The following is an 18050-nucleotide window of genomic DNA, read 5'->3' as shown; positions in this document are numbered from 1 at the left end:
GTTTTAGGTTTAGGGCCTTACTTCTTGTCATCTGGGTACTTCGAATCGCCATCAAAGATGTACCGCGGACCAGCAGCGGGCTCGCGCGGTATCCTGCTGCCAGTCTAATCGATCACTTTACTCGGCACGTCACCTATACAATGGCGAACCATTTGCCGCTAGTTATAGATGATTTTCAGCACCATATCGCGAACTCGTTTCTCCACAATTCCCAAATGATCTTTCTATATAACGTCAATACGGTTGCTATAGTCGCGATCTAAATGCACAATAGTGAAAGACGAGCTGTCGACACGTTCATCTCGCGATGAGGATCACGATGTGCGGACGGAGAAGCACCGCACTAACCCCGCTTCTGATCAGCAGCGGACGAGCGCAGCAACCTCCTGCTTAAACCGGTCTAGCGACAGCATTTACCGTAAAGGAAGGACGATGTTGTTTTGTTCTCCTTAATCAAAAGGCTCGGTCTGAATCATGACTCCTCTCCTTGTCCCCTTCAAGTTATTCAAATCTCTCGTCAAGCCAAATGGATCCTTCCAAGATCCCCTCCGGGCATATCTATTGCATCCAAGACGGAAAGAAGCATTATGAACTCTTCACCACCATATATACAGGCGCCAACTATTGTGGCCGTTGCGGCTTGGCCAACCCCTTTCGGACCCAGCAACGAGCCAGGTCTAAAACTCCAGCACTTCCTGGCCCATATGATGAGGTGGTGGAAGTCGAGGACTCTCCCATACCTGTCTATATGAATAGTAAGTATACTTAGGCAAAAAAGTATAATATCGATTTTACGCCAGAAACTATACTTCGCAGTACGATAGTACGATAGTACGATAGTAAAGATAATATTCATATAGTATGATAGTAGCATAGTAAAGTTACTGAGCTAGCAGTAAAATTACTTCAAAACAAACCTCATCATTTTCTCTCCAAATAGATGCCAAATAGATGCATAGTCAGTCTAGCTCATCATCAACCTCTCTATCTACATCTACATCAATAGCTGTATCGACTATAATTCCATTTCCACCCTCAATTGAAAGTGTAATTAAGCCCGACCGTATCCAGTTGCCGATACACTCGACCTTCTCCACGTTCTCACATAACATGCTTTCTCTATCCCAGCTGAGAGTACGTCTTCCGCCGGAGAATGCTGATTCTGGATCTGTTGATTCAGGTGGGATCGAGAGTATATCAATAGCCATCCGAGAAAGGCGTGGATACGCCTTAATCCGCTCAGGATTAAGCCACCAGAGAAGAGGAGAGCAAGTAATCCTAATCGGAGGACTTTTGACAAATGTATCAAAGTCATCCACATCAGGATTACTTTCTTCCCATACAGTAATCTCATCAAATAGAGCGTCTAAATCATTCCTCGGCCGCCGAGAGTATGGTGATTCATCTTTTGCTGATAGACTAGTACCACCTACAGGTCCAGCATTTTTATAATTCTCCTCCCAGAACATACGGGTCTTTTCAACAACACTGTCAATCCATCCGATATCCCAGTTGTGCTGTATGTACTTGAGCCTTTTTGAAGGATCAAGGAGGAGGGCAGCAGTGTATGCAGGAGTTTCGTCGGTTAAAATGTAGTATTTGTTGAGAACGAACCAACCCATGTCAACACAATGAAGAAGGTGCGGATCGTAAGTTGCTTCTGCGCTGTAAATTTTCTAAATATATAGCGTTACTTCCCTGAGTACATTGCAGAAAATGAAAATAAGACTCCCTTACCTTTGCCTTCTCGTAATGGTGCAGTAAGGCATCCATGATCATCAAAGTATGGGAGAGATTTGATCCTGCCCCTTCTCCCAGCAACGTTGCGGCCGCAAATGGCTGAAGAAATTGTTGTGTCCTCTCAATAAATTCCCAGTCAGATATAGTCAGTATATTATCACCAAGTTCTCTCTCAAAATCGAGAAAGAACTGCCGTATTTCAGCCTTCTTCCGTAGCGCATTGGATAGTAGCTTATACCAGGAGTTCCACCTGGTATCGTTGTCAATGCCGAGGCGCAGGCCTACTCTCATATCCCACTGATCAGAGTGAATTGATGAAGTTCGCAGCCACACAGCAAGGTGATGTATTTTCCTTAGAGCAGAGATCTGACGCCATCCAGAGAAGTTGGCTAGTCGCTGGTAGTTTGGATCAGATGATCTACCTCTCTTCGCAAGGCGCTTCCGCCCAGTTAATTGGCTAGATTCCCTCTCCGCAGCTGTATTTAGTGCTTCGTAGAACTGCTCATACATCGCATCACCTGTCGTATCATCGGCGGCTTCGAGGGCTGCGATCAGGGCTTCTTTTGAAGAGGCTAGAAGGAACGCCTGAAGGGAGAGATTGAGAATATGCGCAACACAACGGATACGACGCAGTTTGGGATTGAAATCGCCCTAACGTATGATGTATTTAGTCCTTAGCTTGAGAATTAAGGGATGGGACACAATCTTACGCCATGCTTTTCCTTTAGAAGCCGCGAAAGGTGTTGCAGACATGTATCATTTGATGTAGCATTATCACTGGTATGATATCCTAACCTTCTAGAAAGACCGTAGATCTCAAGCACCTCAAGCATGAGCTCTGCTTGATGCTCTCCACTATGGCTGAATTTACACTCTGGCATCCCTAGCAGCGCGCGTCGAGGCTTCAAATCTGCATCAATCCATCTGGCACAGAGGGCCAGAATACCATGCCGGTGAGGACTAGTCCAAAGGTCAGATGAGATGTGCACGAGTGAGATAGAGCTTTCAAGTAAACTTCGAAGCCTGGTTCGATACAGATCGAAATTAGCAGATATATGCCGCATCGCAGCATGCCGAGATGTGAGCAATAAATCCTCCACCGCCGGGTTACTCGCTAGTACTAATTCCGACATCTCATCCCAGGTAACTGCAGAAAATGGAAGGCGCCTCCTAGTTAGGAGGCCGACCCAGGCCTGGATATATCGCCGTCGATCAAATGCGCGGCGGAGAGATGATTCGGAGGCTTGAAGGGCGTAAAAGTGGTCAATCCGTGGCTTCTGGAAAGGCTCTTCGACGCCATCGGAATTCGAATCCACACCGAGGTTACTACGGGAGTTTATAACGATGTTGGAATGCACCTTCCGAGCGTGATTGCGAGCGTTAGATTTCTGTTTGCTTTCCCATGGCGTATCTGCAGGGCAATGGAGGCATCGATAAACAGCATTCCCTGTAGCTTTCCGTTTGCCTGAAGGGCCTAATTTAGGCGGCTCTGGATAAATCTTACGAAAGAATGGAGTGATATCGAAATCAAGCAAAAGAATGGAAGCAGAAGTAGCGTCATCACTACTTCGAGAAGGACCAGCACTTGAAGACAGAGTACTCGAAGGAGGAGCAATTGGTTGAGTGTCCAGAGTGTTGATCGTAAACTGAGAGCAATTCATGCTAAACAAGTATGACAAATGTGATAGGCGATAGACTTTTGATCAATCAGTATCGGCTGCTTGCCGTCGCAGAGAGGAGAAAAAGTTTTGCAAGTCTTGTCACAAAAGATAAGATCCCTGCAGCCAATTAAAACGCAGGATTTTCCTTCAAAAGTACGATAGTAACTTTACTATCGTACTTCGCCTCGAAAAACTATACTTCGTAGTATACTTTGAAGTAAAGATAATAGTACGATAGTAGACATAATAGTACGATAACATAGTACAATAGGCAGGTCTGGACTCTCCGCCACGGCCAGTCAGCCCAGCAAGTCTGCTGCTGCGTGACAGACCAAAACCAGTGTCATCCATGAGCATCAGACGCGCTGATCAATTCCTTCCCAACGAGATTTCCTCAGCTGATGCGGTGAACACGCGGGCAGTTATAGCTCCCTCTCAGTCGTCAAGTGGTCCCCATTTTATGTCTGTCGCATCCGCGGCAGTGATGTAAATAGTGTGGCCGTAAATAAGACGATATCGTATTCAATATCGTATTGCCTGCACTGTATTTTTATACCGTGCAGTGCAAGAAAAATAGAAAACCGTGCAGTGCAGTGCGAGGTCGTTCGAATATCGTATAATATGATATTCATCCAGTGCAAATACAGTGCAACACGAGTAATACGAGGCCCTTACTGTACGCATCAGGCGTAATGAATGAAGATCCCAATTGAAGGATTTCTCTGCAATAAAGCGTGTCAACCCCTGAAATTTCACTTCCGTCGACAATTTTTGATCTAATACATAATGACTTCTCAACACTCAGGTGTTGCCGCTTCCTTTACGGCTATATCATCCCCAACATTCCTAGTGGCTGATTCATCAGCTGCCAGCGACAACGGAGATTCTGACATGGGAGAAACGTATACTTCGCCGTTGTCGCCCTCTCAATTCAAGAAGAAGAAGCGTACATCGAAGCGCTCTCGTCTCTCGGAAAAAGCAAACTATTACATGTTGGCCGCGAATAGCTTCATAATTTACGGTTGGTGAGACATTGTAGAACCTCAACCTTACTCAATTTGGTTAGCTTCATGCCTGGGCCATGCGGCTCTTTGCACGCCGTGCAATACGATATTGCAATACGATATTGCTCAAATACAGTGCAATACCGTATACCGTGCAGTGCAGCAAATTCCTAAACAATACAGTGCAGTGTGAGGTCGAAAAAATATCGTATACGGTATTTTGCACTATTTACTTCACTGAATGCCAATGGCAAGGGTGATAGGGTTTCTTGATCTGACGAACACTACGTAAATAGTAAAAACGGTAGACTGTTGGTGGGCTCCTGGATTAAATTTCTTGGACTGTAAACCGCACCCAGATGTTGGAAACGTACAATCAGGCTCGTGTGTATTGTGTGCGAATGTCTACGGCGGGCACCACGACATTTGGCAGTACGGATGAACCCATCCATATCAACGAGGTGATCCAGCAAAGGCGTCCAAGTGACATGACCATGATGGTGATGGTGATGGTACTGGTACGCCCGGGTGGGACAACGGGGTTGCGTTTTGCGGGGAATAGAACTTAATGAGCATGTATAAGGAAATACCCTTACTTGACAATGATTGTGATTGAACCTCAGCTTTCCATCGAGCGATGTTGCGGAGGGGGTTGTCGGCTCTTAAACCTCGGGCCATCATCATCGTTATTGTCGTTATCGTCATTGTTACAGAGCAATAGCCACATGAATTTCTAAGTTACCAATATGACTGTGTTAAATTTCCATGAGCCCTTCCAAAACATCGACACCCAAAATCCCCCTCAGAACGGTCAAATGACTCCGTCTGAAGTCCTCCACTTCTACCCCCGATTCACCAACTTTCCCAAGGTAGTCTGCTGCCTCGAGCAGTTCAGCAGAGCATTGGACTCGAATATCCCTACTAAGTTGAATTAACCTTTTGTTCGATATCCGGATGTCTGATCTATTATTTCCGTCAGCTAATTCAACCCGGATCCGCTGGGGTTGTACTTACACTAAGTGTTCAGCCTTAAGCGTGTGTATTACCGCAAGCAATGGCGAGCCTCGAGTCATATCATGCCAGCGTTTGCTTATCCTAACCCGCTTAAGCGCCTGATCTCTGGCATTCTTTTCTGACGCTGGACCTCGAGCTTCTAGGTACGCATCGATTGCAACGCTGTCGCTCCTTTTCTTCACAGCGACCCGACGACTTCGACGATCCGCCTTGATTCTCTCTTTGAGTGACGCCATAAATTGCGTCAACCGGATAGCGCCAAGTCTTGATTTCAGTGGGTTTGGACTGACAATATGTTGATCCAGTTCCTTAAATGCGTCTCCCAAGCGTCTATCGTCAGATGCTTCATTGGGCCGAAGTGTGGTTTTATCAAGCAAAGGAACCCAGACATCATAAATCTGCTCTAAGTGTCCCACAAAATAGCTCTTTGCATCGTCTCTGATCAGACCATGCGCGAGCGGGTTGGTGTGCGTCTCTTGTAGGTTTGTCATTAGATCGGCTAGGTTCGCGTTTCCGGTCGTCTAGTAGCAATAGTAATTCGGCTGATGGCAAAGCAATATACGTGGGGGCTGGTGCAATGCTATACATCTACTGAACTCACTGTCAGGAATCTGAAACCTGGGTACTGGGAACCGGAAAGCCCTAGAGACTTCGAAGTCTTCTCCATATAAACATTCTATTGCGCAAGCCATCAATCCATGTGAAAGCATGTGGGAATTTTGGACGAGCAAACTTGGTGGACCTAAATAATTATCGTTCAGTCCCAGAAATCTCTCCCCCTCAAACACCAAAGGCCTGTAATTGCATAACCTAATTCAGCATTCTGGAACCTGCAACCTGCCCACAAGGTCTTCTTTTGCCCGAACGGGGGAAACAGTAAACATATTGCTGAGATTGGAGCTGGGGTCAGTGTGGCACAGTGCAGACAGAAATCTGGCATATATAACAATGTTGCTCTCCCATAACTGACGGCCACGCACAAACACAATGATCTCGTAGTACACAAGTTGTTTAGATGGTTGGAAATGGATAACCCTACATCATGTTACCGAGGCGTTCTTGGGCTTGCAGTTGGGGAACTTGAGAAGTTGGTTTGTCGCACCTTGAACGGCCACGAAAAACGGACCAACTTAACTTGTTAATTTGTTGACAATAATGGTTAATAATTAGACTCTCTCACAAGACATGCAGAGTAGAAACCAATGGGAGCAGTTTTGTCGATCCTGTTTCAATGATTTCTCGCATGTCAACGATCCTGGATGCCTTGGTCAAAAGCAAGCACGACTCAACAGACGATATTTTGTCCTTGGAAGGCGTGGATAGTGTCACATTCTGGCGGTTCTTTCAATTTGTGTATTCTGGCGCGTATGAAAGCCCCGATGCCATAGATAAAGTTACCGGGGAGAGGTTCGACGTAGGCAAAGACAACCCAGGTGTATTTGGCGAACCAGCGTTGCCAGTTAGTGGCGGATTAGCCCTTCAAACGGCCTTTAAGCTTCCCTATTCTCTGGCGTCCTACAAATCTGCATTCGGCCCCCACTCGTCAGATTTACGGGTGCAACCCAAGCGCAAAGGCTTTGGCCTGTTTTCGTCAGCTAAAGATTTAGGAAACCACTCAGAGATTCAGCACCGCTGCATTTCCCTATTTTTGGAAAGATACAAAATCGATGAAAGCACGTTGAGTGCTAGCATATTTAGGGAAACGGCATCTACGTTTGTCAGTACATTCATGTGTCACGTCAAAACATGGGTTTTTGCTAAACACTACGCCATTCCCGCACTTATGGACTATACTTGCTCACGTCTGGCCCGTGAGCTTGCCCAATGGGAAATTTATGCGTCAGATTTTATCCGCGATTTTAAGGAGCTTGTTCGCTATGTACATAACTATTGCGCCGTTGACGACTGCAGCCTGCGACTACTTATTGCGCGGTTCGCTACTTGCGTGATCGAGGATGTATCCACTCTGGAAGGGTGGACAAAATTACTTGCAGAAGTGCCGACTTTCGAAGCGGATCTGGGCTTGGAATTGCTGCGTGCTATGCAGAATTCGTAGGGCGGCACGAGCTTGTATTTTGAGGGATGGCGGGGTTGCTCCTATATGAGTTGCGCTTTCTGAATTATCATAGCTAATTACTTCGATTCGCTCCTTACTTATATACAATTTATTTGTCGACCGTTGGGAGGTGACAACTAGATGCATTTCCAGTATGTGATGCATGTAAGTTGACCATTGCGGGAGATGTTCCTTTGGGCTTCTATACCCACCCATTTCCTACTTAATCCGTGTGAATCAGAGTAAGGTTTGGGCCAAAACAAGTATGTACTGGAGTGGATAAAGCTGCAGGCGACTCATAGTGCTCTGAGCCATTGGCGGCGCAACAGTCACTGTTGCCGGCTTGTCCCTAGGTCAGCTAGCCACCCGGCTGTTAACTACTTTCTCGAACCTGTCAGGCCGACTTGGATGCTGTAAGCGTACGACGAGGTTTGGTAGAGTTTCCTTCATCAGAATCCTGAGCAGGAATCCTGAGCCTGAATTCAGACCCAGGATCTTGAACCAGAATCGAAATTCTGTGTAGAGAAGCGTGTTATGGACAGCTGAAATAATGTATAAAAGCCATCATTTAACAACAAACCCCATATTCCCCGTTAGCAAGCCCCCACTACCATCATGGATTGGGCCAAGCTCCTTACCGCCATATGGCGTGAGGACGGACACAAACTACCAGACGACATGGGCCTTATAGAACACCAAGTCATTAACACTTTACAAGACGCACCTCGTAATAAGGCAATTGGGTTCGTGCTAATCGCTTTAGCGATTGCATGGGGTGACCTAGTGCTTTGCGACCCAGATAACTTGTCCTCTTCAACAAGGTCGCCTGAAGAACTTTACTTAATATCGCAAATCATACCTTCTTATATTCCTCGTAACATGGCGAGGGATCTAATGGTCGAGTATGATAAATTTGAAGAAAGGGCAGAGAAGAATCATACCAGCGGTAGCCCAAAGCGAGGAAGGGGTTTTGGGGCGGCGCAAGCGCGGTTCGAGAAGGACTACGCCACTGAAAGTCAACACCGAAAAGCAATAGAGCGTACACAGCAGAAAGGAAAAAGATCATTTGCCCTCAGAAAGGCCGAAATTATGGACAGTAGTAATGACACCACGGAGAGTGATGACATGTCAGGAAGGCAAAATCGATTGGAAACAGAAAAGAGACCGAACAACTCCAAAAAGACATTGACCCTTGAACAGATTGATGAAGAGCTGGACAAAATGGAAAAGTCCAGGGTCATGCGATCCCGACCCCGGGGGGTTGGGTTGGGACATTGGGTACGATGGAATAAGGGCCAAGCTGCCCAAAGTCAACGCCAAAACGCGAGGGAAGACAGCTCACAGCAGAACGAGAAAAGAAAGCTAGCCCACAAGCAGATCGAAAAAATGGACAGTAGTAGTGAGACCGCGGAGAGTGACGGAACTTCAGTAAGCCAAACCCGAATGGAAAATAGAAAGAGGCCGAGAACTCCCAAAAAGACATTGACCATTTGAACAGATTGATGAAAAACCGCACAGGGTGGAAAAGTCCAGAGCCAGCCGACCCGGACCCTTTACTGACATTTTTCGCAAAGCAAATGAGTATGCCCGTCAACTCGAGAACGAGGCAAAACAGAAGTCTGCCAGTAGCAGCGTTACATCGTTTCAGGATACATCCAGCGAAATAGAAGATTCCGACAGAGAAAGGCCAGTCAAAAGGTAGAAACACACGCACCGCCGCGGGCAAGATATAATCCAAGCATGGGTGATAAAAGACGGCGACTGATACATGGGCGCCCGGGCGCCCATTTATCCTTGGGCGCCTGGGCGCGCAACTGACTAATCACCGCTCAGGGTGCTTTCTCATTGGCGCATCTAACACGCGCCTTGCAGATGGCACTGGATGTCGTTGAATAACATACCTAAATTAACTTTAACGACAAAAGCAACTAACCACAAATTGTACAACCTAGCTAGTATAGTACTGCGCTACAATATTAATTTTTTTTTTGGCTGATGTACTTATGGCTTTACCACTATACACTCGCCTACCTCACTCGCCCTTGAGTGTAACTCCTGCTGCTCTTTACTATCCCTTTCTACGCTTCTCCATATGTCTTTCATCCCTCTCCTCTTCCCCGCTAAGGGGCTATTATGCAGCTCTTTTGTTACTACAGCCTCAATGCGTTCGTCTTCCGCCTTGCTCCAATCTAAATACGCCATCATCTCCTCTCTCGTCCATTCCCTAGACCCCGCTGTATTGATGCACCGCTTGGACATTTGTTTGTAGTCTAGGCACCAGTTATAACTTTGCCTATTATATCTTTGTGGAAGCCCCATGGCCTTCCGATATTGCTGATTGGTTCTGATGCTGCCAGCAGGTTGCGCCTCATACCATGTACTTCTTGCGGAGATATATCGCGCATAAATGGCCTCTGGAGAATCGTATTGCTGCCGGGGTTGCGCAGGTGCTTGACGAATTAAAGGCTCCTTCTGGAGCGCTTCCTTGTCCGTAGACGTTGGTAAAGGCTGCTTCGGGTTAGAAGCCATCATGGGATAGTCAGAAGCAGTTGACATATCCAGCACGGGAGGTGAAGATACCAATAACGTCGGTACGACTGAAAGCAAGCCCTGGTGAGTTTTAGAAGGCGATGTATCCCTAGCAATTGAAGGAGTCGCATGCCCTGCTGCCGAATCGCATGCAGTAAGATCAACTAAAACAGCATTTGGAGTCACTGTAGGATTTGTGCCAGTGGAAAGCTTTGCCTTAGGCTCCGGCGCCTGAGCGATTTGCGGTGCTAACCCTTTAAACCTTAGGGGGCACGCTCTTGAGGTCATTATATGACCAAGCGTGTGGCATCTGCTACATTTACTAGGAGCTCTTTGTCCTTCCTCAATTCGCTCGAAACCACACGGCTCGCGGCGTGTGCTTGTTACTGGCTGAGTGAGTTTCGGTTTTACTTGGTTTATCCGTTGCTCTGGTTCCAAAATCGGCCGCGGCTGAGCGACATCACGTTTCAAATGCCAATGTGGATGGAAATGCTCAAGAGAGAGACTCCAACTCTGTTCTTCTAGCTGCTGTAGTGTATGGGAACATGGCAGACCCTGCGAAGCCGTAAAAGTCTGGCTACAAGTAGCTCTAGGTGGCTTTTGGAGTAGTTGCCGCTGGTCTTGCACTTTGCGCAGAGCTTGCCAGGAAACCCAACCTCGAACGGCCTCAAATAATACTCCCGAGACATCTAGAGGAATGCGTAGCTGCTGAGATGCTTGTAGGTGTTTTAGTTCTTTCAGCTGGTTTGTAATAGCATGCTTTATCGCCTGCCACACGTCAAAGAGGTCAAACGTGGACATCTTGATGTACGACTTAATCAATGAATGGATACCTTCAGCCCTAAAGAATACACATTAGTTTCTATCCAGCGCTAAACTCCACATTGCACCTGCCTTGAGGTGGCCACGTTGCCAAAGTGCAAGTGTTTATCCACCCATGCTTTAACAATCATCTCCTTGTACGGGTCAAGCCAATACATTCTGATATATCCCACCGACTCGGGATGCTTATCGCCATACTGCTGCTCAAACTTCGCCAAGCGCTCTTTAAATATTTTCTCGTTTGGGGAAGCCACAATTAAATGCCAAGAAGCGTAGAATACATTCCATGCCTCTTCCTCTGCCTCGTTTGTTGCTTGACCACCCTTCGATACAAAAAATGGCCGGCAGTATTGAAGTACCGCCTTGTTCACATGCCATAAGCAAAGCAGGGGTTTAGACGCAGAAAACCAAATTGCGGCAGCATTCATTGCCGCAAGGCACCTGTCTGTCAATATAACAGAGGGAAGATCGCGCTGATAGAGGGACCTAAGGTTTTCCAATGCCCACGAATAGTCCTCCTCAGTTTCACCCAAAAGAAAGGCAAATGCTATGCAGAAGGATCGTTGACAGGAGTCAACCCCAACCATGTCAAGTAGTGGCATGTGATGTTTGTTTGTCTTATAAGTGCAGTCAAGAAGCAACACGTCTGGATTGCACTGAAGATATGCAATGGAATCGGGATGAGCAAAGAAGATAGCCGTTAATCGATTGTCTGGGTCCAGTCGAACTCGGCACGAGAAGCCTTCTCTTTGTAATTGGTCAACTAATGCCTGGATGCTACTCTGGCCTTCACGCAGATTTCTCCTTGTTGCCGCGATCCGATTGTATATATCTCGCTGCGTCGCGAGGGTGTCAGAATGTTTGTGAAGGTAGCTTCCTATTTCTCGCGGAGCAGTGCCTGATATCGCAAGTTTCGACACAGTCATAGCATCTTGTTCTTCAAATCTTCGATGTGCAGGGTGGGCAGATGGGTCCGCGCTTGGTGGATGGTTGTGCCTAGCGCATTCTGCATCTGGTCGATGGGTTAGAACCCATGTACTTCCATCTAGCGATTGCTTAGCTAGAACCGAGAACTTACAGCCCGTTCTTCGACTTGAAGTACGGCGTACTCGTCCCTCAGATGAGCCAGGTGGTTTTTTGTTTCTGTCACATGCGTAGACAACTTTAACTCGCCCACTTGGAGTCTTAGTGGACTTTCCAGTTGTAAATGCATAGCCACGGGGTTTCGCCCAGGAATTAATGTCCTCGAGAAGAGCCTCGCGTGATTCGTAAATGCCTTCGCGCGGAAGGGCATCTTCCATGAAAGTATCCTCGGCCATTTCTGATCCGTAATTGGAGATGTTTACTTGTATGGCGCCTGCAAGGCGCGTGTTAGATGCGCCAATAAGAAAGCACCCTGAGCGGTGATTAGTCAGTTGCGCGCCCAGGCGCCCAAGGATAAATGGGCGCCCGGGCGCCCATGTATCAGTCGCCAAAAGTGGTGGCGGCCAATACAGAGGCGCCCCCCTGTCTCTAATTGCGCGCCCTATAGTACCTCGACTTGCTCGCAACTTCCATACATACCGATGTACTGCACAGGGCGCGCAAGTGTTGCACTAAAGTCGTGCATAATCCTGCTCCATACCGGTTAAGTGCATAATGGGGGGTGTCGCTTGCGACACGCCTACGCGCATAAAAAGGAGACTGGAAGATCAAGCAGAATGGAACAGAACAGACAACAATGAATACACTGGGCGAATGCCTACACACCCATTCAATTTTACAGTGACGCCTTTGTGAAAGTATCCACACCGTGATTCTGACAGCAAGGTAAGTTATGTAAGCATTGACGAGTCCACCTTAAGTACAAAACTAGTTAAAGCATCTTCTGCTATAGATAACGTACGCCTGTGTTGGTGTTGAGGCCTGCTCACGTGAGGTATGTTTCAGCCACTGTTTGAAGACATTCGCAGGCTACTGGTTCCGCCGCCAAAGACGGCGGTGGAAGCAACACAAATCCTACCTGTCAATTTCAAGCCCAGGAGTTTATCTCTCTGTGCCTTCCCAAGCAGCAACAAAAAATGCCACGAAATTAGCCCGCCAGGTCAACGATTATGGCTCCCAAGTAAAAGCTCAATACCCTAGCAAATTCGGTTTCTTCGCGTCTCTGCCCCTCCCAGACATCCACGCATCTTTGGAAGAAATCAATTACTGCTTCAACAAGCTGGACCCGAAGCCGGATGGCGTCGTGTTGATGTCCAATTTCTACGGGATGTACTTTGGCGACCCACAGCTGTTCCCTATCTATGAGGCGCTCAACCAGCTCAACGTGACAGTCTTTGAGCATCTCACGACACCATGCACCGAGTACAACCATTTGGAATATGACAGCGCCGCAGAAGCTCCAACAATCACGCAGAAGGAATGGCAGTCCCTTAATAGACCAGTGGCAACCAGACAATTTGCGGCGCCAACGCTCGACTTCCCTTTCGACACAGCTCGCACTTTCGCAGACCTATTCTACTCCGAAATACCAACCCGATTCTCACGCCTCAGATGGATCATTCCCCATGCTGGCGGCGGCCTCATCCCTACTTTGGATCGGATTGTTGGATACAGTACTTTGTATTCCCACCTCACCTTGACGCGATCGTCCATGTGTCGCGTTACGCGGTTCCAATTCAATTTTTACTACGCTGAAGATGCAGTTCTTGATTCAATAGCCTGTCAATTGCCTGTGTATCCTTGACTTCTTGTCCTCCTCTTGCCAGAGGGATTCACGTCATTTATCTTAGCAAAGAAGCATTATTTCCAGCCTTCTAATTATTTCCAAGTGGCTGGCCAGCCTCTTCACCTTCTGATATCCATGATTTTATGACATCCAGCAATTACTCCAAGTCTGCTTGTTCAATCAACAGAGGCAGCCTTATCCGACACCATGAAAGCGATACTCGCGAAAAGCTTCTACTTCGACCTTGCCGGACCCTGGCCAGTCGACTCAGCTATTCCATCATTGCTGCGATGGGTTGATCATACACATATCATGTGGGGATCCGATATTCCGTTTACGCCTTTGGCGGCCGCCGCAGCCGGAATTTCCGCCTTTGACGTGGATGTTGAGGCGGTCTTTGCAGTGATGGATAGAAACATAGACGTTTCAGATACAGTTTCATATGATATGAAACCGTGCACTGTATCGTTTCACTGAAGCGCCTTGCGGTTTCAGTTTCAGAGTTTCAGTAAGTTTCAGTATATGGTATAAATATCGCCAAAACTCCAATTTAAATGTCACTGTTCAATTCTCTGGTTTAGTATATCCATATCTGGCTTTGAAATGCCGCCAAACTTGGTTTAGAAAGCTCATTTTATGCTGAACTTAACTCAGACTCGGAAGTGTTGAAATATCAGCCCCAACTTGGTAAATCTGACGATGCGATACCCGACCTCGACAAACCGCGCAAAAAGGGCATCACGGATGAGTTTTGTCACGCAGATTGTCATTCAAGTTCAGTAACTAGATAATTGGACAAGTTATTCAGTTTACAGCGTGTTCATACGTTGCTTCTCGGCCAGACGAAGGATAGGCATGAAACATATGAAACATATGAAACGAAACCGGAACAGACTTCCGTTTCAGTGATTGAAACTGACACTGAGCCCTGTTTAGTTTCAATACGTTTCTATCCATCACTGTGTCACTATTACAAAGACTCTTGGATGAAGATATTTCGAGCACTGCGGGAGCATGTCAGCGAATGCATGACGTTTCCAACATACACCACGGTCTTGAAAGTCGATCTAAAGCTGGTACAATCAGTTGCGCAGAGACGTTGAATACCGACAGTCGGAGCAACGAAGATGACGCAATGTCGACCATCCAAGCCGAAAGCACGAATCTGTCACGTCAGCACCGTCCGTTATCCCAACTGGAAGAACGTCGTTTAAGGGCAGGGAGGAGGGAAAACAAGTCAGAATCCTGGATTGCTTCCAAACTCGATTACACAAAGTCAGCAGGCTTAGATCGCCGTCCACGGACGACGCAAAAGTCCTCGATAGGGGCAAAATTCACCCCGGACGAAGACGATCTCATCAGATCCTTAAAAGAGGAGGGGCAGCTCACGTGGACACAAATCCAGGAGCGACACGGCAACAAATTTCACACGCGATCAAAGGAGTCGCTCCAGGTGCGGTACTGTACAAAGCTGAAGAATCGTGAGAGAGCATGAACCTACTGCACTTGATTTGGCAAGCAAGGTTGGATATTTAGGAAGTTACTAGCTCGTGATAATATACGGCGTTGTATTTTGGCAACTACTTCGTACTTGAGCGAACGCCTGTGCAAGTCAAGTCTCGTCAGCCGGCGTAGTATGTCCATACAATCGTGCGATCCCCCACCCGCCACGATCCTGCACCTCGCGGGGGTGCAGGAGTCCGATTGAATACGCGTATTTGAAGTCTCGCTCTGCAAATAGTTAATGAAACAGCGTGAGAGGGCAGTCTTTGGTCCGCCCAATTACTACACAATACCTGTGTAGCTGAGCTTCAAAGATCTCAATCAGTGTCCGAGTTCGGTTATCAAGTCTGTACAATAGGGCTACTGCGACCTCCTCTGTTTACTCACCAGATACCCAACCTCTTCGTAGGTCGTACTGCAATGATACTTTATGGCTCGCTGATCTATTATTTTATTTCCCAATCTATTGGGGCTTTGAAACTGTCGTGCTGGCTTCAAGGTGGAGTTAAATACTGGTGCAACCCTTTTCCATGGAACGAACGCCATTGGCATCAGCGGATGTACAGCAACCCTGTGCAAGGTTGCCCCTTCGCCACCGCCACTGCACAGGGGCTACAGAGACCTGAATGCGAGTCTGCCAAATATGAGCATCCATGCGTCAGGAAGTGTTCACATCTCTTGTTGGCGGTAAGGAATGTGCCGCTGGCCAAGATTGTGCGATGCTTCGCCAGGTGCAGGGGTTTGGCGGACAACCAGGATCTTTCGGGGGCAATGGCGATGCTCATGGTTCGCTATATGACAGAGATAGAGAAGGACGACAGTATGGCGCGACCGGGCCTTATGACTTGTAAAAAGTTGGGAGCCGGCTTTAGGGTATGTCTCCCAATTTATACCTTCAGCTCCGCAACTTGTCACAGAAATTCCTCACTCCTCATTGTGTGTAATCAGTGTCTCTGGCAAACTCATCAAATCAGATATTGTCGTATCGTGCATGCCGGGTCTCCTGTGTGACGACTCTCATGTGACAGGTGACAACGTCCCAATGATAATGAGTACCCAACTGTCCGCCTGTATGGATGCGACCAGCCACCCCTTGTAATACTCTGGCGAGACAAAAGCCTATCACATATCCTGCCAGTCTTTTGCTGCTCGTGTAGACAAAATCCCGTGGTAGGCAGCGGGATATGGTACTGATTTGTACACAACGCCTCGTATCATGTGGCAGTTGTCACCGCGTCATGTATAGTGCAGGCCGCCAGGAAAGGTTGCGTTGTCGTGACCGATAAAATGGAGGCGAAGGATGTAAACCTTTGGCTCTGGGCATCAAATGTTGCCGTGCGTCACGCTGCGGAAGCCATTCTGTTCTTTCGCTAACGGGCTGTGGCAGCCTTGTTTCCTAGCAGCCAACACGATGGATACAGATTCCGAGGACAATGTCCTGGGCAAGACAGACTCTGAAACATCGTTAATGCTGCATTCGTCTCCTTGCCCGTCAAGGTTCTCTACTCGGTCGTCCTTGTCGGGTTCAACGCTCCAGACCCCGCCAAGAAAGACGCTCAAACTGGATGAGAATCCCACCCCCGGCGAAATAGCCACGTTCCCGTTTGAGCTCTTTAACGACGAGCTTCGAGCGGCCACGCCTCCGAGGACTCATGGCACCAAGGTTGCCTGGTGGTGGGTGAAGGGGTTTCGCATGAGGCTCAAGAGCAACAGCAAGAAGCTTCGCTGGGTGTGCCGCCTGTGCGTGAAGAAGAAGTGCCGGACCGTCTCGCACTTCTCGTACGAATCGAACGGCAGTGCCAATATTATCAAACACCTACGACTGTCCATGGGATCAAGGTTAGCTCTAACCCGCTCCTCAACGGGGGCTTCCAACTGAAGTTTGTAGGACCCAGGGAGACAAGGCACGACACCGCCCAGCCGAACGAAGACATTAGCAGATCATTTTGGGGTAACTGCAGCCCCGGCGGACCAGCGTATCTTCTCTACTATCTTTGGGAGGCTTAAACTTGGCGCATTCGAAGAGCTACTTGTCGACTGGGTAACACACGACAATCTCCCCTTCCGAATAATCGAGAGCGAGCGTCTCCGCCGCCTCATTGAGTTTGTCAACCCGATGTACAAGGACAAGATACCGTCTGCCGCTATCCTTCGGTCTCGTCTGCGATCGATCTATGAAGGAGCGAAAGGGGCCGTAACAGAACATTTGAAAACCGCACGCGGCAAGATTCACATCACCTTTGACGGCTGGACATCTCGCAATCAGCTCTCGTTGCTTGGTGTCAACTGCTTCTTCGTTGACCAACAATGGCAGCATCGCAGGCTGCTTCTTGCCCTTCCGCCTGTATCCGGACGCCATACTGGCGATAACTTGGCTAACGAAGTTGCTGACGTTTTAGCAGAATGGGACCTTGGAAGAGACCAGCTTGGATACATGGTCTTGGACAATGCTAGCAACAATGACACGGCCGTGACAGCCCTGGGCGCCGAGCTTGGGTTCGATCCGGACGAGCGCCGCCTCCGCTGCCTGGGTCACGTAACTAATCTCGCTGTCAAACAACTGATGTTTGGCGAGGCAGAGGACGCAATGGAGCATGCTGGCGACAGCGAACATGACTCCGAAGACCATGGCGACTCTCGACCGGTTGATAAACTTATACAGTGGCGGAGAAGGGGTCCAGTTGGCGACTTCATAATCTCAACGCTGCTGTTTTGAATTCGTCTCAGCATATAGAGTGCCTATTAAAGTGGCAAGAAGAGGATCTCAGCAGTGGCGTACTGGAGCTCGTCGACCCTGAGACTGGGAAGAAGCGCGTGCCAGTCAAACCCGTCGCTGACAACGACACACGCTGGAACTCTCGTCACCGCATGATGGCTCGTGCGCTGCTTTTGCGGAAATACTTCAATCGGATTGTCGAAAAGGCGGAAAGGGCGTGGGAGAGGAGCAAGCGGAGATCACCGAAGCCTACTATACTTGACGACAAGCTGTCAGAAGAGGACTGGGACGTGAA

General features: G+C 48.0%; 5 protein-coding genes across 5 annotated transcripts; 3 read left to right on the top strand and 2 right to left on the bottom strand.

The window, feature by feature from the left end:
• Nucleotides 1-959: 959 nt before the first annotated feature.
• On the bottom strand, nt 960-3401 carry VFPPC_18471 (Ribonuclease H-like protein; the record flags this gene model as incomplete). The annotated part of the gene is made up of 3 exons (XM_022430073.1): nt 960-1676; nt 1738-2391; nt 2451-3401. The coding sequence occupies 3 exons, from the start codon at nt 3399-3401 to the stop codon at nt 960-962; spliced, it is 2322 nt and encodes a 773-aa protein (XP_022284920.1).
• Nucleotides 3402-6662: 3261 nt separating this feature from the next.
• On the top strand, nt 6663-7475 carry VFPPC_11797 (hypothetical protein; the record flags this gene model as incomplete). Its single annotated transcript, XM_018289872.2, has 1 exon — nt 6663-7475. One exon carries the CDS (start codon nt 6663-6665, stop codon nt 7473-7475), a length of 813 nt encoding a protein of 270 aa, XP_018135641.2.
• A 615-nt stretch (nt 7476-8090) lies between these two features.
• On the top strand, nt 8091-9177 carry VFPPC_17222 (hypothetical protein; the record flags this gene model as incomplete). Its single annotated transcript, XM_018294962.1, has 2 exons — nt 8091-8903; nt 8974-9177. 2 exons carry the CDS (start codon nt 8091-8093, stop codon nt 9175-9177), a joined length of 1017 nt encoding a protein of 338 aa, XP_018135642.1.
• Nucleotides 9178-9476: 299 nt separating this feature from the next.
• On the bottom strand, nt 9477-12772 carry VFPPC_10541 (mutator-like element transposase; the record flags this gene model as incomplete). Its single annotated transcript, XM_022428715.1, has 5 exons — nt 9477-10845; nt 10893-11838; nt 11908-12369; nt 12410-12664; nt 12757-12772. The coding sequence occupies 5 exons, from the start codon at nt 12770-12772 to the stop codon at nt 9477-9479; spliced, it is 3048 nt and encodes a 1015-aa protein (XP_022283868.1).
• Nucleotides 12773-15459: 2687 nt separating this feature from the next.
• Nucleotides 15460-16138, top strand: VFPPC_18470 (hypothetical protein; the record flags this gene model as incomplete). The annotated part of the gene is made up of 2 exons (XM_022430072.1): nt 15460-15874; nt 15939-16138. 2 exons carry the CDS (start codon nt 15460-15462, stop codon nt 16136-16138), a joined length of 615 nt encoding a protein of 204 aa, XP_022284919.1.
• Nucleotides 16139-18050: the final 1912 nt, after the last annotated feature.

The sequence above is a fragment of the Pochonia chlamydosporia genome (assembly GCF_001653235.2).
Source record: "Pochonia chlamydosporia 170 chromosome Unknown PCv3seq00019, whole genome shotgun sequence".
NCBI classification, from domain to species: Eukaryota; Fungi; Ascomycota; class Sordariomycetes; order Hypocreales; family Clavicipitaceae; genus Pochonia; species Pochonia chlamydosporia.
Note: the sequence above shows the minus strand (reverse complement) of the source record. Positions and strands in the feature narration are given on the sequence as shown.